Source organism: Corticium candelabrum, chromosome 5, assembly GCF_963422355.1.
Source record: "Corticium candelabrum chromosome 5, ooCorCand1.1, whole genome shotgun sequence".
Taxonomy (NCBI): domain Eukaryota; kingdom Metazoa; phylum Porifera; class Homoscleromorpha; order Homosclerophorida; family Plakinidae; genus Corticium; species Corticium candelabrum.
In genome coordinates this window covers 982,988-1,007,908 of record NC_085089.1, presented here as the reverse complement: position 1 = coordinate 1,007,908, position 24,921 = coordinate 982,988, and the positions used below count along the sequence as shown (strand labels likewise).

At 41.8% G+C, this 24,921-nt stretch overlaps 3 protein-coding genes across 3 annotated transcripts; 1 reads left to right on the top strand and 2 right to left on the bottom strand.

Moving 5' to 3' along the window:
- The first annotated feature begins 1,932 nt into the window (after nt 1-1,932).
- On the top strand, nt 1,933-7,140 carry LOC134180603 (uncharacterized). Its single transcript, XM_062647790.1, has 2 exons — nt 1,933-5,970; nt 6,840-7,140. The coding sequence occupies exons 1-2, from the start codon at nt 2,654-2,656 to the stop codon at nt 7,138-7,140; spliced, it is 3,618 nt and encodes a 1,205-aa protein (XP_062503774.1). The 5' UTR covers nt 1,933-2,653.
- A 6,319-nt stretch (nt 7,141-13,459) lies between these two features.
- Nucleotides 13,460-23,416, bottom strand: LOC134179397 (uncharacterized). Its single transcript, XM_062646275.1, has 18 exons — nt 23,391-23,416; nt 23,204-23,268; nt 23,061-23,122; nt 16,756-19,326; nt 15,998-16,694; nt 15,875-15,937; nt 15,744-15,800; nt 15,596-15,670; nt 15,413-15,538; nt 15,223-15,357; nt 14,693-14,749; nt 14,569-14,631; nt 14,388-14,507; nt 14,248-14,322; nt 14,105-14,176; nt 13,988-14,045; nt 13,844-13,929; nt 13,460-13,786 (listed from the first exon to the last, which is right to left on the bottom strand). Exons 3-18 carry the CDS (start codon nt 23,078-23,080, stop codon nt 13,727-13,729), a joined length of 4,335 nt encoding a protein of 1,444 aa, XP_062502259.1. The 5' UTR covers nt 23,081-23,122; nt 23,204-23,268; nt 23,391-23,416; the 3' UTR covers nt 13,460-13,726.
- A 569-nt stretch (nt 23,417-23,985) lies between these two features.
- LOC134179399 (ciliary microtubule inner protein 1-like) lies at nt 23,986-24,920 on the bottom strand. Its single transcript, XM_062646277.1, has 4 exons — nt 24,805-24,920; nt 24,694-24,753; nt 24,499-24,580; nt 23,986-24,433 (listed from the first exon to the last, which is right to left on the bottom strand). Exons 1-4 carry the CDS (start codon nt 24,918-24,920, stop codon nt 24,158-24,160), a joined length of 534 nt encoding a protein of 177 aa, XP_062502261.1. The 3' UTR covers nt 23,986-24,157.
- Nucleotide 24,921: the final 1 nt, after the last annotated feature.

The window sequence follows — 24,921 nt, the reverse complement described above, 5'->3', positions numbered from 1 at the left end:
CAACAGAATAATGTTCATTACCCGAGGCCCGGATTTCCGGGTGGAGGGATAGTAGTCGTTCGATGACCGTACGTACGATCCAACCACCGTATATATAGTTGGTTAGCGGAGATGCAAATGAAGCTATTCCGACCAATAGACGAGAAGTGGTGTCATTACTGACCAATAGACGAACGTGATGTCATCATGAGGCTCCACCTCGCTTTGTTTGGTAGCTGCTAACGAGAATTCGGCCATCGGGCGTCCGTCCTGTACATGGTGTTTAGTCCTTTGCTCTAAGGGTTTAGCACATACATTTGTACGTGTATGTTTCCCCAACAACAACCAGGGTGAGGTGTGTAGCTGTACCTGACTTGTAACATTTTGCTTGTTCCACAGTGTTTCTGCATAGTGGTTCTGCAGTCTGCCAGCTTGAATTTTGGGTGTACGTGGCTGAGCGGCCGTGGTGTTGTTGCAACGATCACTAGTGTCGTCTTCAACAGAAATTTGGCGTTGATGGAAATTTGCGAAGGAGAACGTGCATTGTCCATGACAGCGTCTGTTTGTGGGACAAAGCGGCTCGGCCGACCTGTAAGTACGCTAGTGCGTCTCTATTCATTTCTGTTTTACGGTATCCAAAGTCAGAGCGAACAGACGACTACTGTCTGTTCCCCATAAGTGTGAACTTTGAAAATCATCAATATCTCTGCTGTTTTTGGACTTTCGCGATGATCTCGGTATCGTTGAAACCGCTAGGTCTGGCATTTCTGTTTATCAAATTATCTAAGCCTTTCCTACAAACCAAATGGAAGGATAATACTTGTGCATATCAAACAGAAACGGGTGGAGCAATGGTTATTATTCAATTATTTTGTAAGACCAACGGATCAGCAACTGGAACCATTTAAGATAAATGGTATAACATGGTCCAACTGGAGCAGCTCTTAGTGCTCTAATGAGCACACCTGGTGTGACCTCTACTTCATTACTCACTTCCGAGTTCAGGCTTACGGGGAACAGACAGTAGCTAATCTACATGTGCACGTGCATGTTTTCCCGCATTGACGTTTTGTTTTGGCTCTGAGGTCACCTCATTACAACAGTAGGCGACGTCTAGCTAGAGAAGCCGCACAAACAACAAGACGCCTAGAGAAGCTGCACAAAGAACGAGACTTTTACATTCTTGTGAGCTGGAAAATCGGTGGTGAGCTGCTTGTTTGGTCTCCATTTGTAACCTAGGTTTCCCACCAACAAACAGAACAATGATCACGCCCGTTACTTCATCACGTAAGGCGAAGATTGCCAGCCGACCTAGCGTCGAGGCTCTCCGACTTGTAACATTTGGCTTGTTCCATCATTTGGAAACAACTACATTTGTAACATGCATTTAGAAACAACGCCTAATTATCTAATCTAGCTGCATTTGTAACATTCCCGCATCTAATTTTGTTTTGGCTCTGGTACCTATGCCACGCCTAAAACCGGCCATAGTTACGACCTCAAAAGCTGCACAAACAATCACCTGCACAAAGAACCGACGAGCGAAGGTTGCAAAAAATAGAAGCGAGGTCCTACGGGACGTTGGCTGACGGACTGCGTAGCTACCCGTTGTACACGGTAGTAGCCAGTCACGTGACTTACCTCAAGCTCGACCTGTTACAATTTCAATAATGCTTCTTATATTTTATTACCCACATCATACCATTCTGTCATATGATTTTGTCATAGCGCGACTAAATTTACCTTCAAGGTGCATACCGGCCGAGGGTTTGCACTTCAAGTGCTTCTTCATTCTTCTAGTGGCGCACCAGCTAGACCACTGCAACGAATCCCCTTGCGTAATATTTATAAAACCGATTACAAAGCACCGTGTGAGGGTCGATCGCCTCAATGACTTGATCATATGCATGCTGTATATCAATAAGGATACTCCCTAGACTGGACTACGGCGCTGTAATTAACCGTTACGCTTCCAAACAGCCAAGAAAAACACTGCCTAGCAGCTAGCAAGTCTACTTGAAGTCCCAGAAAAACAAACTCAAGATAGGGAAAGGTTGCCCACTTTCAGTTTATGTCTAGAAAGCGTCTGAACGTTTCTAGAACGGTCTGTCTAGTAACAGAACAGTAATCTGGAGATATCTGACTCAGTTCGTGTGCCAGCAGGTTGTGCACCCCTTCAGTCAGGTCCTGGATCTCGTACAGTCTAGCAGACAATAAATAATTCACAAATACAGCTGCTACTGCTAGACTGAAGTATCAATCTAAACAGAAAAGTTAGCTACACCCATGCCTTACAAACATAATTACGTTATGTCTAGCTTACGTGACATTTAATACGCACTGATGAAGGAAAGTCCCAAGAAAAGCCGTAAATTAAGTTAATTAATTAACCGGGTCTTGTGAGTTCTATTTGAAACAGAATATTCCTAATTAGAAGTCCGTACTTATAATTATAGAAACCCAAACAACGTCTAGAGTACGTACTTGCACTGTGTATGGTGTACTTGCTGTGTATTGTGCCAAGACAACAACCAGCGTGCATACCTGCGTGAACTAGATTAGTGGTAACGCCTCTGAAGGAAACGAAACGAAAAACGGAACGATGACGAGGAGGTACTGCGTCTCTAACTGTATACACGCTTTGCAAACGTCATACCGATTCATTCCTCTCTGAATGCTCGAACACTTCATGTCGCTGTTTCCCTCTCTGTTATCTAGCAGCGTTTTGTTGCTCGTATTGATTGCGTGCCTGACCGATGGAGACAGTAATGTAGCTTCAGCTATCCGCAAGAGGTCCAGCTCTCTAGTGCACACAGTTAGTAGTGATGATGATAAAAGTACGACAAACAATCACTTTTTTGAGGACAACGTCAGTGAGCCAAATGAGTGGAAGACGTTCAGAATGTGGTCTTGTAACTCTCCTACGTCGCTGAGTGCTTTTGCTGCCGCATTCTATGACAGCAGTGAAGTAGGCGGAATGGGAAATATTTCCGGTATGGTCTTGTTTGGTGGAAGACTTTTTGAAAACGGACAAGATCCACTCTACGGAACTTGGTTATACGATCTGCGTGAAAAGGTATGGCAGCAACTGAAAACGCGGAAGAAGCCCCAAAATCGAAAAGGTCACGTAATGCAAACCCTCTGCCACAAGACCATCTTACTGATGGGTGGAAGAGTTACCGACTTAAAAACAAACAGAATTCGTCCAGTCACTGATCTATGGTCTATCACTAACAAGCAAGGCACTTGGTCTTGGAAACAACTAATGAGAGACTGCCAACAAGATTCATGCAATAAGGACCGTCCATTGCGTATCATCGACCAAACAGCAAGGGTCATAGCCCAGCCACTAAGTCCTTGTTCTTGCAAAGAATCGGTCATACTCTTTCAAGATGAACAAAGTTCGACCACAGTATGGGAATTGAGATGTATAAAAGATGAAGAGACATACGTGTGGCATAAGTTTAGTATGAAGTCTATGAATAAAAGTGAATTTGAGTTGGTTAGTAAATTGACCGCTTCATCAGGACAAGACAGTGTGATTTATGCAGTTACTACTACTGGTGTATGGCAATACTATCACAAACCTCAATCTACACTCCAGACTTGGACTCGAGTGCAGCAGATAGGCAACAGTAGTGGTCAAAACAGCGCTAACGGTTGGTATCGGATTAAAAGATTATTAGCACTAGCTGATCATTCACTACTGTCTGACAACAATCAAGAACTAGTGCTCTTTGGTAGACATCTTAATCGTGTTCTTACCTTCAATTTACTGTCTGGAAAGTGGAAGCTGGAGAAAGCCTTTGGGACACCACCAGTGAGGCAATATTATGCATTCATGGTATACTCTATGATTTTCATCTATGGTGGAACTGATTCAGGTGGATGTAGACAGCGAGTTTGGACTCTCCGGCGGTTGTCAAATGATTTCGTGTGGCTGTGGACACACATGCCGCAGCAAGCGATTGAACCACACAGTGTCATTATGTTGTCACCAGTTCTATTGGGAAGTCACGTTTTTATGCGGAGCTATGAGTCCATGCCAAATTCCAAGAAAGAGATGCAATTATGGGACTTAGACTTAAACTCAATGCAATGGTGGATAATCAAAGGCAACAACCAGCCTAAATTGTACATTGCTCGGATGACACCAAGTGAAGATACATCTGCTATTATCGCCACAGGAATATCATATGAATTTGAAACATGGATGTTCCTTCTGAACACACGCAAATGGGTAAGATTGAATTCTCCAAAAGAATTGAAAGAGAAACGAAGGGATTTCTATTCATTTGTACAAGTTAGACAAACAGAGTTTCTGCTATTTGGAGGTTATGATCATTACCCACATAGAAAAGTAGTATCAAATGATGTATGGAAATATACGTTGAACGTTTCAAATCCTCAGTATTCTCAGTGGCAACTGCTGCTCCCAAGTCGACACAGCTCAAACAGGGCAAGCAGCAATAGTAGCTATATCACACCGTCCCCACGCACATATCACTCTGTGGCTGTCATCAACTCCAGTATGATTGTATTCGGAGGTCGAAGTGAGTCACGAGAATGTCTCCACGATTTGTGGTCCCTCAACATTGACACACTGCAATGGAGATTGTTGACTGCTAATGATGACGGCCCGCAACCAACAAAACGAAACTTTTGCTATTCGTCTGTTCTAGGTGTGGGACCACAATTGCTGGTCACTACAGGCTGTAGCCATTCATCTATCGAACGTCACCCTAATGATTGCAGTACAGGTAATCTTCAGCAGACATGGTTGTATCTTCCACACCTTGCAAAATGGTCGTTTGTGAGTTGGATACGGGATATCAATACTAGGCTTGGATCTGCCATGTTCATGTATAAAAATTACGTTGTCCTGCCAGATGTTGAAGGGCGTGCGAAATTGCACTATATTTCCCCACAATGTCCTCATGGACTTGCCTCTTCAAACATCAAACAGTTTCCATGTCAACGTTGCCCCATTGGAAAGTTCACCACAATCACAAGGAACAAATGTGAAAAATGTCCACGTGGGCTTACCACACCAACGAAAGGATCATTCTCAATTTTCAACTGTAGTGTGTGCATACCATCCGTCTGTATCCATGGAGATTGTTTCGTCCAACAGAAAGATGGCAGACCATTTCCTGTATGCAACTGCATGGTTGGCTTCATGGGCACCAATTGCTCCTTGCCAACATTTTACATCATCGCTGCCACTATTCTACTGGTCGCTATTCTCATTGTCTGTGGTACTTGTGGCTTTTTGCATTTCAAAAAACGCAAACAACAACGTGAAAGACAATTATGTCATCAAGTAAAAGAATTGACCAGCGCCTGGCAAGTAAACGTTTCTGAGTTGACCATTCATAATAGAATAGGATCTGGAGGCTTTGGAGAAGTCTTCATGGCAGACTATCGAGATCTGACAGTTGCGGTGAAATTTCTGCGTACTCTAGCTGATGATAGTATCAATCGAGAATTTGAAAGAGAAATTAAATTCATGCAGACAATCAGACATCCCAACATTGTCCTTTTTATTGGTGCTGGAAAGCAAACCAGCAACGAGGCATTACCCTTCCTTATCACTGAATACATGCAGCGTGGTTCTCTACGTGGAATTCTCGATCAAGAAGAGATACATTTAGACCATTTGCGGCGCATTAAGTTTGCTGTCGATGCTGCATGTGGTATGAACTTCTTGCACACACAGCAACCAACCAGGATCCACCGTGATCTAAAGAGTGATAACTTGTTAGTCAGCAGCAACTGGGTAGTCAAAGTGGCTGACTTTGGGCTAGGACGCCAGTTGCCAAGTCCATCCAATCCAGATACTGCAAGACGATTGACCAGTGCTTCTGAATCATCGCCTCTGGTGGGCAACGAATGGAAAATGACAGCCAAAGGAATAGGTGCTGCAAGATGGCGGGCTCCTGAACTGATGAAACATTCTACCAAGTATGGAACAGCTGTCGATGTATACAGGTATGAACTATTTCATACATATACCCGTATTAAAACACAACTGTAGATACTAAAGAGGTAAAGATGCAATGACATTGAGAAATAGATCAGGCTACTGTGTATACACACCTGTACCTCACACACACACACACACACACACACACACACACACACACACACACACACACACACACACACACACACACACACACACACACACACACACACACACACACACACACACCACACCACACCACACCAGTCCTCCTCACAAACTACTAGAGTGCCAGTGCCCAGCCGTTCTAGAGCAAAAGTCAACTGGGGCCGCCATAGCTAGAGTTTGGGTGCCGGCTCTTCAAAGTACACAAGGAACTCACGGAAGCAAGTAGACCAACAAAGTTACAGCCAAATTATTAATTACGTGAACCGTATGCCAGCCTATTCTGAGTGTTCCTGATGAGAATCAATTCCACAATTTATAATTATGGTTTACCACACAAGCATTTGCACCGTGCACAAGAAAACTGCTTCCTAATGTTTTAAATGTAATCAAACTTTCAAGTTCCCGGAAGTCTACAACACTCACAACATAGTCTAGTACTTATTTGTGTTGTGCGCTCAATACGTGGTACAACACACACACCCCTCGCATACAACACAAACACAAACCATACAGTACGGTAGGATGCTGTTCTTGCTCCAGACAGTCCAAACAGTCAAACGGCGAGCGTAGTGAATGATCGACGCATGCGCAAACTGTGCACATTTGACTTGAGAGCCAATGAACTGCTAATTAATTATTTTTTTTAGTTTCAATGTACAATTACACTTGTACCCTATAGCTACACATTGCTAATTGCTAATTAACTAAAGGTTGTCTCTACTTGTAGTTTCGGCATTGTGATGTGGGAGGTGTGGTCCAGGAAACTGCCTTTCCTTCAATACAGTTTCAGTTACCAAGTAGAAGAAGCGGTCATGAAGGGAGAAAGACCAAAGATACTGAAAAACACTCCTACAATTTACGCTTCGCTAATGAAGTCGTGCTGGGAGCATGATACCATGTTGAGACCACCGTTCTCTCTCATTCTTGAACGGCTGGAATGGCTATATTCTCATCACGTCAAGACAAAATCACAAGCAACCAACAACCTGCAAATAGATAGCGGAAGAGACATACTATGTGTAGATTAGTCGCAGTTCAGCGTCTGTAGCCTAGACATGCAATTAATGTGACATCACATGTACTGTGTGGAAACCGCTGCAGACTTGCGTTGCTGTAGCATTCTCTACTGTATGTTACTGCAATTGCCATCTTATATGGTGAAGCCTCGAATGGCTTACTTGTTTCGTTAAGACATTATAGATTTAGCAATTATTAATTATTAATGTAGGGAGGCAGCAATTGTACTAGCAGACAACATTGGGCTTATGGCTGTTAGAAATAAAAGCTATATATAACAATGCACGTGGAGTTTGAACAGGCACAAGTGAGGTGTGTGTGTGTGTGTGTGTGTGTGTGTGTGTGTGTGTGTGTGTGTGTGTGTGTGTGTGTGTGTGTGTGTGTGTATGCATGCTGTTTTGTCATCAACCACAAGGTTGTTGTCCATGCACAGATTTGCTCTTACCTACAGGCATGATCAAGCTTATAGACAACACACATCACTAGCGTTCAAACCCCGGAATCCAAGCATCATGCTGTGCCCAGCTTGACTGAGCTGTGAAACAAACTCTCATAACAAACGTGAAACGTGCTAACTCATAACATGTTCAGTAATAACAGTAAAAAGATTACAAATCACTCAATTCAATGCTGAAATAGTAGTCTTACAATGACAACGTACAAGCCAACAATAACCACAAAAACAAATTGATTAATTAACACTGAACTCCTGTGTTAAAGGGAAGTCCAACAAAATGAACTCAACTTGTATGAGTAGATCTTACCAAGACAAATTGATTGGTATAAGTTACTCCGTAATCTTCGCTTTTGTATACAAGAACGAGTGATGTTTCTGTGATGTGCAACGCCCACGCGCCTGCTCCACGGATTAAGCTCCGCCCACTGCAAACAAATCAATGCGTTTACGGATGACTGCTACCGATATATCGAGAATCCGAACGTGAATGCGAAGATATTATGCAGATCTGCCTTCTTGTGGTCAGTGGTTCCTCTCTAAAGCAAAATGGTGTCTGTAGAGCTGTTTTCTCGCCAGACTTCCAAGCAGAATTCCTTAATACCACGGCTTACCTAGAGAACGCGCTTGCGCTTGAGTATTTTTATCCTTGTTCTTTTAGTATCCGAAGAGAAACGTTCAGCGTGCCGTCTGGCGTGTGGTTACAATCCCGGATGTGAAAATAGGATCATTCTCTGTTGCACAAGCCAGATGGCGCGCTGAATGTTTCTCTTCCTCTTCGGATATTAAAAGAACAAGGATAAACATATACTCAAGCACAAGCGCGTTCTCTAGGTAAACCGTGGTACTGAGGAATTCCGTTTGAAAGTCTGGCGGGAAAACAGCTCTACCCACACCATTTTACTTTAGAGAGGAACCACTGACGGCAAGAAGGCAGATCTTCATAATATCTTCGCATTCACATTCGGCATTCTCGATATATCCGTAGCAGTCATCCGTAAATGCATTGATTTGTTTGCAGTGAGCGGAGCCTAGTCGACGGGGAGCGGGCGCGTGGGCGTTGCACATTACAGTAACATTGCTCGATTTGGTCTTAGTAAGATCTACTCATACAAGTTTAATTTAGTTAAGTTCATTTTTGTTGGACTTTCTCTTTAATTAAGGCTAATGATACAACGAAATGACAGTCATTGAAACTGTTTGATCAGTTTTACTTCTCACTTGGAAGTGTGGTCTTAATTAATTAACAGCTACCCTGAAAGAACAAACTTCAAAGCTGGTATATAATAGATAGCTGCTTTCCGCGCCCTCTTTATCTACAAGGCGTTTTGATATCATTGACTTCATTCAGTGCCAGCTTCTGCATGCCTGACTGTGTAGATATGTGGTCCATGTCAATACTCCTCATTTATGAATTATTGCTTTTTGTGGCAGCTTCTGACACTCATCTTTGCAAACAAGAAGAACATACAGCAAATACCAATTTGCAAAATCAGTTCGCCTTTGATGATGGCTACACAGAAGCTAACAGATGGAGAACGTTTGACAACTGGAACTGTAACTTGCCACCTGCGACGTCTGAAGGATTCCAAATTGCTGCAGTCGTTAATAGCAGGATGGGACACTTTACCAACAAGACGTCCGGAGTGCTGTTATTTGGAGGCTTGCGGTACCGCGGAGAAGAGTCTACTGCCAGCGACACGTGGTTCTTTGATATGAAAGAGCAACTGTGGAGTAGAATAGAGACAAAGCCCAACCCACCACCACGAAGAAACCCCATAATGATATCACTATGTGATGATATGATCGTTCTGATAGGAGGCAAACCCTTAGACTGCCGTGTAGACACATTTTGCATTGACGTTTGGATCTTCAATACCACCAGCAGTCGATGGACTGAAGTAAAACTGAAAGAAGCCCCTGCACATCCTCCTCCGTCCATTTATGAAAGTTCAGCAGCTGTTCTTCCTCTTAGAGACAGTCCATGCAAATGTCATCAATCCGTCATAGTGACCGAGAAAAAAGGAAACTGGGCAAGCTTGTGGACATTGTACTGCTTGCAAGATCAAGATCAGCATGAATACCAGTGGAGAAGAGTGAGCAACGACGACAGTGTCCACTCGCCAATAACAAATATTGCTTTAACTGCTGTAGCGGCAAATATAGGGAAAATATATGGTCTCACAAAGGATAGTCTTTGGGAGCGTTCCTCGTTAAATACAAGCTGGAAGCGAATACATAGTACCAACATACTACAAAGACCAGACTCGACACACGTTGACGACATGGCGTATTTGAACAGGAAAGAAGGAGAACTAATTCTCTTCAGTACAACAAACGCAACTTTAATAGTACACAACTTTACACAAAAAGATAAATTCAGATGGGGAAGGATGACAGCAGCCGGTAATATGCCTATATATCTTCACAGCATGCAGCAGTCAAGGTTACACAATTTATCTAGACACAACTGCTCTTTTCTCCTAATTTGTTTCCTTCATTTAGCACTACTCCAAAGCATCCTTTGGCCATTGTCGGGCCAAAAATCGTAGCGTATGGAGGAGCTGCTACAGGATGTGAACAATTCACTTGGATCCTAGGTCAACCAGTCGAGAAGGTAAGAATTTGGACTCGTGTTTCAGACTCTCCTCTAGAACCAAAAAGGATAGAGAACCAAACAATGGCAATAGTTGGCGCCAATTTGTATGTTTATGGATATTCAATGGAGATAGAGCATCGAGCGCAAATGTGGAAAACTGAGCTACAGACAATGCGATGGTGGCAACTACGACGAGGACAGTTCCCTTTAATTGATGGAGGTAAAGCAGTCGGTCTGACAGACCTTGCTGTGTTAGTCTTTTGTAGCCCAAGAAAGAAAAACGGTTCCTACTCAACTGCAACAGAAACATGGATCTACTCGATAAATTCAACTGCTTGGATCCATATTCCAACACCACAAACGATACAGAATCGAAAGCACTACTCACTAATTAAAGCCAACTCTGTAACAGTCTTGTTGTTTGGTGGAAAATGCACTGAACAAAATACAAGCCCAACTGTATTTAACGATGTCTGGATGCTATCAATAGTTCCTTCCAATTTGTCAGAATCAAAATGGCAGCAAATAGTTTGGCAAGGAGACGGGCCAAAAGCACGATTTGGCCACAGCGCCACGAGATGGAAATCGGGAATGGTTACATTTGGTGGGCAATCATCCAATCACTCTTGTTTCAATGACCTTTGGCATTTTGATGTAGACAATCTCACATGGCAGCAGCTGTCAGCAAACAAATCTAACGAAAGCAGTCCCTCCCCTTGCATAGAAACTCAGTGCTTCTCATCTTCAACCAAAGTTGGAGACCATATTTTGGTAATCACTGCTGCTCAATGTAATGAAGCATCTCCACTAAACAATGCAAGCGAGCGTTCATACAAACGTCACCCAACGTGGTTGTACATACATTCTCTAAACAAGTGGCAAATTGTAAGTTGGATTAGTGGCATTACACTTAATGCCATCACATCATTTACTTTTGAGCCTTACGTATTCGTTGCAGAAACGGTAAGCTCATTTCGACTGCACTTCATTCTACCCCATTGTCCCGGTGGATTCGTCTCTCCTAATCTGTACAAAACACCTTGTCATATGTGTGAACGCGGAACCTACTCAAATAGCAACAGAACAAAATGCACTCCTTGTCCAATGGGCACCTGTAGCACTAAACCAGGAGCCACCTCTCCCATCGATTGCGATACTTGCACCCCTGATGCGTGTGACTATGGAAGTTGTTACATTGAGTACCACGACAAGATACCCAGTCCTGTGTGTCATTGCCACATCGGCTTCTCAGGCAGAAAGTGTAGCTTTCCCACCTACTATCTCATTGCTCTGACTGTTTCTGTTGTTCTATTGGTTGCTGTTGGCATCGCCTGGACATTCGCACGTATAATCAGACAAAAACGGAGACGAGAAAATGAACTTACAAGGCAAGTACAAGAACTGACGAGTGTGTGGCAAATTCAATATGAAGAGCTCACGCTACAGGACAAAATAGGAATGGGTGGATACGGAGTGGTGTACAGAGCACTGTATCGTGAGATGACAGTCGCCGTCAAACTTCTTCACAACTCGAGTGATCAGATAACATCGGAGTTTGAAAGAGAAATAAGGTTTATGCAGACGATACGCCATCCCAATATCGTCATGTTTATAGGAGCGGGCAAAAACGAGAGTTTTGATCAACAACCATTCCTTGTGGCAGAATACATGTACCGTGGATCTCTTCGAGATGTACTCGAAGATGAAACGGTGACACTAACTTTATCACGTCGCATTCAATTTGCTCTTGATGCCACTACTGCAATGGCGTTCCTTCACAATCTTGTTCCCTCACGAGTACATAACGATCTAAAGAGTGACAATTTGTTAGTTAGCAGAAATTGGATCGTCAAACTGTCTGATTTCGGACAAGGTGTTCAACTCCAATCGCTTTCAGTTTCCACAAACAGAGAACACTCGATGACCAGTCCTCTGTTGGGAGACACTGTTGAGATGAGTACCCAGCATTTTGGGGCGGTTCGATGGCGCGCTCCAGAGCTGACATATCAACATAACTACGGAACAGCCGCAGATGTCTACAGGTAACTACAGTAACTGTATCGTCAATTGAATGTTAAACCTGTGGCTAGTGGCATTGCTCAACAAGGGAGTATCTGGGTGGGCCATAGCTCGCAATATTAGGTGTGCATGGGCCTCTAGACAACTGACAAGGTCTTATAACCCTAGCGGCTGGCCCACCCAGCTTTGGAGGTCCAGTGACGCCACTGACCACATCATGTATTTGTATAGTCATGTTCACAACTAATTGTGTTTAGTTTTGGTATTGTATTGTGGGAAATCTGGACACGTCAGTTGCCTTTCGTGGAATACAAATTCAATTTTGAGGTTTCAAATGCTGTCCAACGTGGACAAAGACCTCCCATTCCTGCTACATGTCCAATCTACTTCACTCAACTGATGACACAATGTTGGCACCAGATGCCACATGAGAGACCACCGTTTAGTGAAATAAAACAAAAGCTCCTTTGTTTCAGCAGAGTAAGCGACACTGCTCTTCAGGAAATGAATATGATGTGCCAGCAGTGACAAACGATTGCTACACTTTCTGCATGCCACAATGCTCTACTGTAGCACTACATACATGAAACAAACCAAGTCTTGTTTAAACTTATTAGGTGTGTCAAGTGTCAACTATGCTTAGCAGCTGTAAAGTAAACCCTCTGCTATCTGGTCTACCACAAATACAAGCTTCTTGTTCAGCAACAGCTGAAAGTTATATATATATATATATATATATATATATATATATATATATATATATATATATATGCGTAGTAGATGGCAATAATAACACCAGTAGATCCACCTTACAGCTACTGAAAACATCTTGTCTATAATCATTGTAATTCTGCACAACTACAACTAATTATAAAACAGAATTCAGTCTGGTAACAAATTCACTTTCTTATTACTCCACACTACAACTGATTTCACAATTGATTGTCATAAGATGTGACACCAGCCCCTTCACCTCTCGACAGTCACTGAAAGTGCATAGCAGACAACAAGTATAATGAAACAGCAGATAGCAAGACAAGATGCATTATGTAATGACTATGAGCACAGAGTTGTCTTTGCTATCTGCTCTTTTTATGTAGGAATATTCTCACAACCCAAAACAAGACGGCTATGCGTACAGTTTGAGCCGGTGACAAGATCACCTACATTTTAACACTATTGATTGAACTAGCTGAAGAGCTGTGACAGACCACCGCCCATGTTGTATACAGCTTGTGAGAGATCTGGACACGTCAAATACCATTCAAAAGTAAGCATTTAACAAAGACCTCAGACACACCTATCACTGCCCTGGACAACAAAGGAATTGCTGGGAATCTCAACTAAGTCACAAGATCCCACTTCAAAAAAATGATCTAGAGTTTACAGTTTGAGCTAACAAGGTTAGATACCATCACATCAGTGATTAACTACTAGTACTACAGCAAACAAGAACAATGTGCTAATTAAAAATCTCAGGCAGATCTTCACATACACGTACGTGTACATTGTGGTCCAAAAACATCTACATAATAACGCTTGCTTCCTTTTTGTTTAAATGAGATGTAATGTGCTCCGAAAAGTCCTGCCATAAAACTTGCTAACAGCAGAGCTACTCACTTGATAAGTGCTATCAGCTTACCGTCTCAGGCTGATGTCCTCTGAATACAGTCTTACAACCAAACCACTGACATTGGAATGTAACGGCTAACTTCCCCTTATGAACTCCTAATGCAAAAATCCATAAACTACACTAAAACCTACATAAATACACATGAAGATTAACCAGTTATGTGACGATGCAAAGAATCTCCGCTGCCAAAGTTCATACCGCATCCAGTCCACTATAAAACAGACTAATCAAACATGCAGATAACTTAACAGGCAACGTGCAGCAATCAACCTTGCACGTGACACTCTCAAGTAAGTCAACTTTGACAGCATTGACAGCACCATTACGACTTCCAATGTAAACCTACCACGACACATAAAAGCACATCAATTAACATGTAGCACACACACTTGATTCATTCTAGCTATAGACACCATGTCTGGTAATAATGTGGCCAATGAATGAACTGGTTGCTCATCATACCAACAAACTTGGAGTAGCTTGAAGGTCTATCCACAACAACAGCACACTAAACAATACACACAAACAATACAAAAATACAAGACAACCACACCTCCGCATCATAGCATCTGACATGTTGATCGTAAGATGTTGTGATGATCAAGTCATCAAGACACTCAATCCCAGTTACTTTACCTTTGTGTCCATGGATGATACGCTCGATTTTGCCAGTCTTCACAAACAAAAACAAAGTGAAGTGCTCAGCAAACATTACAAGACTCATAAAAGTATACATGGTAGTTGTGAACATGTACACTTTTGTCCAGTCCACCTGAAAACACGTGATCATTGTGTATCTATATGAAACGCAATCTAAAGCACTGTGACAAATATTACGTCATAGATTATGATACTTACTGTCATGCAGAGCACAGATTGTTGATGTCCAGTAAGAGTTCTCACGAGAAGACCAGTCTAAAAGTGACACACAACAGTTAGTCTATACAAAGGCATCATCAAAAGCGAAATACACAAAAATTCGGAAATATTTAGCTACTGTATTATATCACTAAGAATTGTTTAATGAGTAATTGACATTTACATACGTATTGTATAAGAACACTACAATGACACTTTGCAAGGCACAAGTCAGTTAAATATTAATTAATATGTATGTACTACTCCTACCACAAGACTTGAAGTACTTAACAATCATGTTTTCACACAAACATTTTCTATTTATCCTTACACTCTACTGGGAAAAATTCTACATTAAGATAATTAACAACAGAGATTGATCTGCTTTTATTTGTTTTTAATGTTGTGCTCAAACATGCCACCACTGTAATATGTAATGCTAGTTGTAGTTTCTAACAAAACTAGGTATTCAACAATAATGACATCTACGTTTATACAATTAGTTCACACACAGCACAACTGCAACTTACCTCTGCATGTCTAACACGTATGGTCTTGTCATTAGATCCACTAAGAAGTAACCGCTGAGTTCCCTCGCTACCAGTAGCGAGACAGATCACTTCATTTGGGGAATGACAGTCGTATCGGATTGCTAGTTTATTTGCCTACACCACATAACCTCAGCAATGAGATTCTGCAGCTTTGCATTTATGCAATTACCTTCACATCCAAACAGCAAACATTACCACTGCCAAGACCAACAAACAGTACATCCCAATTAGAGTGCAACGCTGTCACTTGAGAGCTGAAGCGAAAATTATGTGTGCATGCCCTACTAGCTGGCCTCTATTGCACATGTCATATGACAGGAATCGACAATCACAGTGACAACAGCCAACAAACCTGAAGATCAAATCTTCTAACAGTCTGATCTTGTGATCCAGAAAAGAGTCGATAATTCCCATCCGCAACAATCAACTGACAAAACAAGCCATGAACAGATATAAGATAAACTTAACGTTTACATTTTGCAGTGTAGCATAAAGCAGACCTGTACAGATGTAATAGCTGCTGAGTGATCAGTGAATTTCTTCATGACTTGATGAGTCTGTAGTACAAATGGTGACATTTAGCAGGCTATAATCACATTCTGCTCAGTGCAGTATATGGTTGCATAATTACTTGAGTGTTAAAGAGGCAACACATGCCATCAGTAGAACAGCTCATTAAAATGCCATCAGAAGCCTGTAAAAAGCCTCATTCAACAAGAAGACAATAAACAAAAACGTAACATCACAACAGCACCTTCAAACAGCAAACAACCTGTGCATGACCATGAAATGGACCTTGAGTAGCTTTACCAGACGGCAATCTCAATGGCACTTCCAATTGCCCATCAGGATCTGGTTTGATGACAATACTAGATTGTTTCTTAGATGGTGTCAATGTTGCTGGACTGGAAGAGACTGCAGAAGTTGAACTAGATGTCATAAGTTGAAAAGTTTCTTGTGGCGATAGTAGCTCGAATTCACCTTGTTTATTTGAAGATGAAAGACTTCTAGAAGACTCTTTAGTAACTTGTTTTTTTCCAAGTGAAGATTTTGCTTTGAAAGTTGAAGCAGGTTGTTGTCCTACAGACTTACTACTAGTTGTGCTGGAAATGGTTACCTTCAATTTACTGGGAGACATGGCTGTTGGAGACAAATCAATAGGCCAATTACATTGGCGTTGAGAAGTCAACTTAGACCGAAGATCAGAAGATGAAAGAACAGAATTCTCCTCAACTTCAGATGAACTGTACTCAAACAATTTATGAGCACGTGGAGTGGTCAAAGAATGACTAGAAGATCCACTGCTATTCCCAACTGTCACAATGCGTCGAGATGTCGCCGCCTTACTTCCTGTATTTACTGATGTTTCCGAGTTACAAATCACTGAGCCACCAGTTACTTCGCTACCAGCAGACGTCGACAAGAGAGGTTGAGGAGAAGCCTGAGAGGTCCTAAAAACACTTGCTCAATTGTGTATATATTATGCAAATAACAAATTCAAACAACACAAACCTGTGCCTTCTCCCCTGCAATGAGTGAATAGTTTGCGTTTGGTCAACACTTTGTGATTTCACACTTGCAGCCACAGGGCTGCTTGCCATTTTGTTCAATTGTGCTACAATTTCACCCTCTCGTTTCAATTTCTGTCTGATCTCTCCATAGAGAATGTCCATGCGAGATTGCAATTTCCTTACCTCCGTTAAAGCTTTACCCCTCCGATTTCTAACTGTTGCAAGCTCTTTCATCAACTCATTTGACACTGCGATGTCCCTGTTTAACCATGTGCCATCATTCTGTTGCTTTTGTGGAGCAGTTTGGCTATTTGTTCTTTGCCCTTTTGAGGTTCTTGTTTGATTTTTGTTTACTCGAGGCAAACACTTTTTCTTTGTCTTTGTCCATTTATGCTTAATCCCCGTCTGCTGTTGAGAAGATTGCAAAGGAGTACTACGCAATGACTGTTGTACAAATTCTTCATTAGATGAAGACATTCTCGGTTTCTTCTGTGTAGCAAGCAGCACTGTCTCAGGCTTTCGCTTTCTCTGACTTAGTGTCACTACACGACTAGCACCACCATCTGCTTCTTCAGTTCTAGAATCAAGTCTGTCAGCTCCTGAGCGCTGGGTACCATTCTTGACAGTTTTGTATGTGGAAGAAAGCTTACCATTAGTATCATCTGCTTCACTACTAAGTTGTGAATCATCCCAAACAAGGCCGGCAGTTTTTTCATCATCAACAGAAGTTTCGTTATCACCAAAACACAAGTTTACATGATCACTGGCATCTCTAGAATCATCCATATCAATAGATCCATCCATGCCCAATATATGTGACTGAATTTCTGGTTGGACATGCGAACTAGTTTGCAGCTCCTTGTGATAAGGACAAAACTGAGAAAAAGTAATGACACCACACTGCTTTCCATCTTCCAACACGTACTGGCACTGTGGACGCATGGCTGATGTTTGGGTTGACCCTGGCACAGAACACAATCGGCTCATTGCATCAGCCATAGCAGAGGGAGGAGTAACCACGCTGTTGTCACCTTTGCTACCAGTCACAACTCCTTCAGGTACCTTTGTTGGACTCTCTAATGATTTAGAGGAGTCCTCTGGTTCCATACTTGGACTATCTTTGCTCTGTACCTGTTGTTGTGCTTTATGCCACTGTTCACTGCGTGCAGACTCCTGATCCATCCACCTAGCAGCCTCACGGATCTTCTTCTTCTCAAGAGTTTCAATTGCCTGTTTGTCAATCTTCTTGCATGCCTCCTGCAAACGCACACGTTTCTCTTCCAAGTCTTGCTGCAATGGAACTACACCAGCAGCCTTTTCAGAGCTGTTGTCAGAAACAGACGAAGCAGATGAACTTGTTGATTGATTAGGCTTGACTTTCTTGCTGGGACTTTCCAATGTAGATCTGCATTCTTCCTCTGTCTTGTTATCAATAAGCTTACTACCCTGTGTTTGGCTCAAGACTTTTTGAACAACTAGTGGGTTGATTTTTTTCAATTGTATCAGTGATCTGGGAGAGGTAACACAATCCTTCAATGGCTTCACGTTCGTTGACTTGCTGTCATTTTGTGTGCTTAGACTAGGGCTTGATACATTGTCATTTCTCTGGATAGGAGACATTCCATCACCACTATGAGAGTGTTTGGCAGGTCTTTGTTCTTGTGAGGAAGTGGGAACATCAGAAGAATCATTAATGTCTGACATGGTGTCACCAGCATCTGTTGTGTTTAACAACTTAGGAAGAATTGACGTACCGCTAGAAGAGCTAGCTAAATCCACAATTGCACCACCATCATTACCAAGACAAAATTCATTGCCTTGTGCTTTCGTCTGTTCTTCTGATCTTGAACAGTCAGTGTCAACTTCAAGTGATAAATACTCAGGTAAACTGGCAATGGGTGTCTTCTGTTTTGGTACCGAACAACTTTGATCAAGTTTGTCACTTTTAGCAGATGCAGTAACAGCCAAACTACTCTGCTTTTGCTTTTCAAGATCGCCCACCTCATTTGCCTCCAGAATATGAATTTCCTTATGACTTGAAGTCTTCGGTGCTTCTATGCTATGCTTTGAATTCTGAGATAAAACTTCCATTGCCCTATTCTGTTTATCCAAACTGGATTCATGTTTTTCCCTTGTACTGTCTAACACAACAGAGAACTTGCGATCATGATCTCTGCTCAAAGTTATCCTTTGACGCTCTGATGAGTTCTTACTAGTAAGCCAACGATCTCCTTGTCGTGAATCCTCCTTGGTGCTATGTGACTGACCATGATTTTGATGTCTGACTGATCTCGTATATTCATGATCACGAAGATGGTGTGAATGGGCGTCACCACTTCTTTCATATCGAGAAACTCTTCGATAAGACAAATCTCCATGCCTCTGTGAATGTTCATATCGACTTTGTGAGCTCTGAATTCGCACACCACCTACAGGATTATTCCTGTAGCCACTATCAGATAAACTCAATCCTTCATGTCTCAATGCTTCAAGGTGCCCTCTACCATTCACATGGTTGACATACTCTGCCAAACTGGTGTAAAACACTTTACAGATCGAGCAGTGGTGGCCCCTGCACAGTAACAGCCATACAGATAGCTATTATGATATACACATAGTAAATAATAGTTAACTTGACATGCACCATACGCACTGCCATTAATGTTTGTCAAATGCAATACCGTCAATCAAGGCTAACTTAAACCATGCCAAACCAATGACAGTTAATTAATTACGTCACAATTCTAACTTGTCAAATAGTGATAACATGGCAGGATGTGATAACCTTGTAAAGCCCTTCAAACTGTGCCTCGCCTACTTTGTCTTGCAAAACTTGTGTGTATGTGTGCATGTGTGTGTGCATGTGTGTGTGCATGTGCATTTCTGTAACAAAAATGAAGCAAATACAAAGCAAAACCACCGAGCCAAAAGATAAAGCTCCAAACCTAGCTACTAATAGCAACTAAGCTCTCCTGTCTTTTGGTAACTGCATGCCCGTATACTCTAATGTTGAGCAGTACTCCTTGAATCAGTTTATAGTGCAAGTACATCAGCTCATAATTGGTATGGCATTATCTACCAAGTCAGGGTTCCCATAGCCTCAAATTCCAGATATGTTTCTTAGTCAAGAAGCACAAAGTAGGTGAGAAGAAGAAAGAACATCTGGAAGGCACTCTACACTAGACACCTACGGAAGTGGATGTACCAGTGTCAAAAGCTTTAATTAAAATGTATAAATCAAACACTGCTGATCACACAGATCAATTATTTTGATTGGTACGCAGGCAATTGCTCACTGAGGCTGGTGGTATCAAGTACTTCTGCACATATTATTCAGAGCCGTAAGAACTGGTCTGGTCAGTCCAATTTTGGCCAGACCACATTTTAAAGTTTGTACTTCCATCAGTCCAACGATTGGCTAAAACGTCTACTTGAAGGTATGTGATTAAATAACTAATACATATATACCTATTTCTGCAAATTTAGCTGCATGCCAGTTTAAGCCGGCATTACCAGAGAGCCAGCATACCCGGGGTATACCGAGATTCCGGAGAAAGAAATGTGATTTGACCAACCTCCCTATAGCCTGGACCCATAAATCTATGTTGCATCCATTCTTAGATCTTGATTAAGCTAACATAAATAAACACTAAGACGTATACTTTTTCATGTAGATGTAGTATATAGTCAACCCTATAATGTTTGATTTTCTCTGTCTTCAGCCCTGTGTGTTCTTCTGCTTGTTCAAACCTAATCCTGTACGCACTGACGAGACACTCCACATCACCTGGCAACTCTTGTTTTGTTTCCACCAAGCTCGTCGTACTTGCATAGTACTGCTAGCTTTTTCGATTGTGTATGATCTTCTGCCACACTACAAAGATCCATTCTCAATACCTTCTGGCTGTTTGACTTCCTCTTTTCTAGCTGGGCTTCGAGGGAAGCTGCATTCTCTATTCAACAAATTGAATCACGGCGTGTGTGCAGTAGAATTACCACACATGTGTAGTTGCTCCTTCGCCATTACCGGCACTTCCTTGCACTATACCGGCATGTCAGTATCATTACCAGAGTCCGACAAGCAAGTTTCTGGTAATCCACGCTTATACTGGCATGCAGCTAAATGCGTGGAAATACGGTATTATATATATATATATATATATATATATATATATATATATATATATATGTATGTATGTATGTATGTATGTATGTATGTATGTATGTATGTAGTTTTCCCGAAAGCAGATAATGTATCTTGACTAAATTTTCTATTTTCGCTGCCTTGAAAGTGTGGAGTGGAAGGTCATTGCATAGCCACGTCACTGTCACTACCTCTCTCGGCATCCATTCCTGCTCTGCCTATTACTATTAATTAAGCTAACAGCATCACATTCCGCTTAGATCAGATGATCATGGCAGACAGTAGTTGTTCGACAGTCATCTTACCGAGTAGACTCAATCAAGACCAACCCCACCAACCCAAACATTGCAGCTTCCCTAAACGAGACTTTGACAAGAAGACCATTGTCAAAAGAGCATTTAAACCATGCTGGTTTGACCCTAACTACACCCTCTTAACACGCTATCCTTGGACCACACCCTCTTATTATACACTAGGCCGAATCATTTCGAAACGTTTCCTACGGACCTGTTATTATACAACTAAAAGTGCATTCGATTGGGCTCTTCCAGCCTCTTCCAGAAGAGTCTGGAAGAGCCCACCCCTCTTCCAACTTCTTCCAGTGCAAAGCTGGTAGAGATTGAAAGAGGAGTTTGCTCTTCCAACCAGCAGCAGAGTCAGTAGAGTCGACTCTTCCGACTAGAGCAGCAGAACTGTAGAAGTTGGGAGGGGGGTGCACACGGAGCCTCTTCCAGGGAAGAGCCCAATCGAACACGCCCTAGATGTCACAGCTGCTTTGATTGCCGTGAGTTTGTCAAGCGAAATGTTGCTTTCGTGTATCCTTGTTTCAGAAAAGTCAATTTCATCAGCTATCAATCAGTTTTTCCCTCAACATGAAATCGAGTTATTACAGCTATTGCAATGCTTAGCACTTTTAAACTAAGTTCGAAAAAGATGCTGCCAGATATTGCACAAATGTCAAAGTTTGACGACTTCTTGGGTGTACAGTACTGAATCTTTGCAAACAAGTCATCTAACAATGCACAACAAACTTAGCCTTGGCCCAGGCCTACTATACACGTGTGTTTTAAAATGTGTAAGATGAGGTTGTAAGGCATAGAAGGCCTGGTAAATGTGAGCAATTAACCAGTGGTTGGCCACTTAGTTGACCCCTAAGAGATAATTTACAAAGTGGACTACAGTGGTCAGTCATCGATTATTGACCGACCAACTGGTGTTCATGACAAACCACAATTTTGCTTTGATCGGACATACCTACATGACTGGTAAAGGTGTCATAGTTATTGCGTGGATGGTACTGGTAGGAAATCAATGAGCACAAAAGTCCAGACAACTGACAGAAGCAGGCAAGATCTAAGAGCTGATGACCTCCAGATGCGTGACTGCAAAATGACGTTTTAGAGCAATATCATATTTATTGCCCTACACACCATTTATTGCACTAGCTGCAGTCGAATAGGACAAACGGTGGGAGATCCAAATGCTGGTAACTAAGTTGTCTGTTGAACAACACCATGCTCTTGATAATTAGCTTGCTCATCTCTTGATCAGTTCATGTCATTACTTTACAGGCCTTGCTTTAACTAAAATTTAATAAAAATTTAGTTGCCATGAATTGTAACCACCACGGCAATCCTGCAACAAAACTACAGCAAACAAGCCAAATCTTATGTTTTGATTTTGATAGCAAATAAATACAGAAATCAAATAAGAATGAATGCCCCAAAATTTAAAATGTTGGGTCAACCTCTTACTAAAGCACGATGTCCGACCATAAATTTTGCCACTCTGATTTACAAATATTTAGCAAAGCAACAAACAAATCCAGTAAAGACATCACGACAAACAGCCTGGGAAACCCTGATACCAAATCAGATATTTCCGCATGTAAAAACAAAGAGCAAAGCCACATTCTAATCACAACAATATGTACTGTAGCTCCATCCTTTACAGCTTTTCTGATTATCTCCAAACATGCTTCCATCAAAAACAACTGCTCCATCAAAGACTACTACATCATGGCAGTGCCAGGAGTGAAATTAAAAATTAATGCCTGCAAGACTTCTTAGAATGTTTGGCATTTTCTGGTTTGTTCCCACACTCAAGCATTCCACAAGTTGAAAAATCAATTGGCACAACAACAGCTAACACTGCAAGTATACCGTCTGTTCATCTCCTCCATTGCATAGTGGTGCCGTAAACTCAGATTGTGCTCTACAAATTCCTGTTTGAAAAGAAGAAGTGACCAGCCATGCAAGAGCAGATAGCAAGCTGCAAGCTAGCTTGTGGGTGGGGTGTGCTTTACCTTGCGACTCCAACCGTCAATTCCGCAATCGCTGCATCTCCACGCTCGATCTCCTGCTCTTGGGGCTAAGAAGTACGTCATTCTTACCCAAATAACACCTCAACAACAGTAACGCGCGTGAATTCGTCCGAATCACCCGGATTACCACGTTACAAGTACTCTACACATGTTCTAAATTAGTGCTTACTTTGCTGTTCACAAGTTCTTGCAAGAGCTCAGTGTGTCATTAGACTAATGGCTTCGTGCTACGCTGCGTTGACTCAATCCGGGAAAGCCGAAAATGCAGTGAGACGTCGACTGGTCACGAGGCCAGGCAATGTTCGTCATCGGGAAACGGCTACTAGAATGCATTCTTTCTTGAATTAAGTCGTCATACTGCTAAACAACTTGAAGACCATACGAAAGCTGGTGGACTGGAACAGACTGTCTATACTATCTTCTAGGTAGCATATTTAGATAGAATTAAAACTTTACGTTTTTGTGACGTAGCTAAAATGATTAAAATATTTATTGTTACTATTGTACTATTTATATATTTATTGATTGATTGATTTCCTTATTTACTATTTATTTATTTATTTTTTATTTATTTATTATTATTTTATCAATAGCACTCCTAGATAACCTACTAGCTAACGAGGTAGACGACAACGGAACAGTACACATTAGATATCAATCTATAGAAAACAAATTTTAATGAACTAAGAGCAGTTGCAACAAGTAATCATGAGATGTAAGCAATATGCATCACACGTCTTCAACACACAGTATAGACATGTATACACCTTTCAAAAATTTGTATCTAAATTGCAAGAAAAAAACCTTGAAACATAGAATCATAACTAATCAATTAAATTATAGCACAAGTCAGTGTACCTGATTATTGTCTACATTAGGTAGACTAAAGTAGCTTTAGTTTTAGCTACTTATAATTAATTAATTAATTAATTAGAATTAGGCCAATCCGTCTACCGGCCATTTCAAGTGTTTCTCAATACTCAGTTTTCCCCTGGCATGGTGACCGTACATTTCAAGTCTGGTAGCGTTCTTCCATCCGATCTCTCTCTGCGTTGTCAATGGAAAAGTGTTACAACGCTGCGACACACCCGTCAACCGCCTACTCGTTGAAATTTGAGGAAGACGAACTGCTTCTGTCGTTGCATTACGACTGATTGAACACTTTGAGAGGCGGCCAGCTGCCTCTTGAAACGATGCCAATTGAGAGCTTAGCTGCAACAAAAAATGACGGAACAGTTTGTCGGTAGGCGTGGTGACGTAAACAAATGCGTAGTCACCTTGCTGTATTCATCGGACAGAAATCCCCACTTTTTAGGCCATTCTCGACTACAGCTTGCCTCTCGATGAACGTGGTCTTTCCTAAACAACATTTAGCGTACACATCTGTCTTTCATGTCACCACAGGACAATTATTCCGACAGAACTGAAGATACATTAATTAGTTGCCACTGTGTGACGCACTGTACACCTACCAAATTTCGTCAGAGTGTACTAAATTACACGTAGCCGCTTTCCGACTGCCCGACATTGTGCTACGAGTAACAGCTGTATTGAAGAACACAAACGAGAACAATACTGCTCACATAGGAACGGTGAGGCCAATCAGCGTTGGGTACTGCACGTGAGCACGCTGTCTGAAAAAACAATGATTAATATGGTATTCTTCCAAAGCAACTATCAGAACGTCGTATGGAAACATG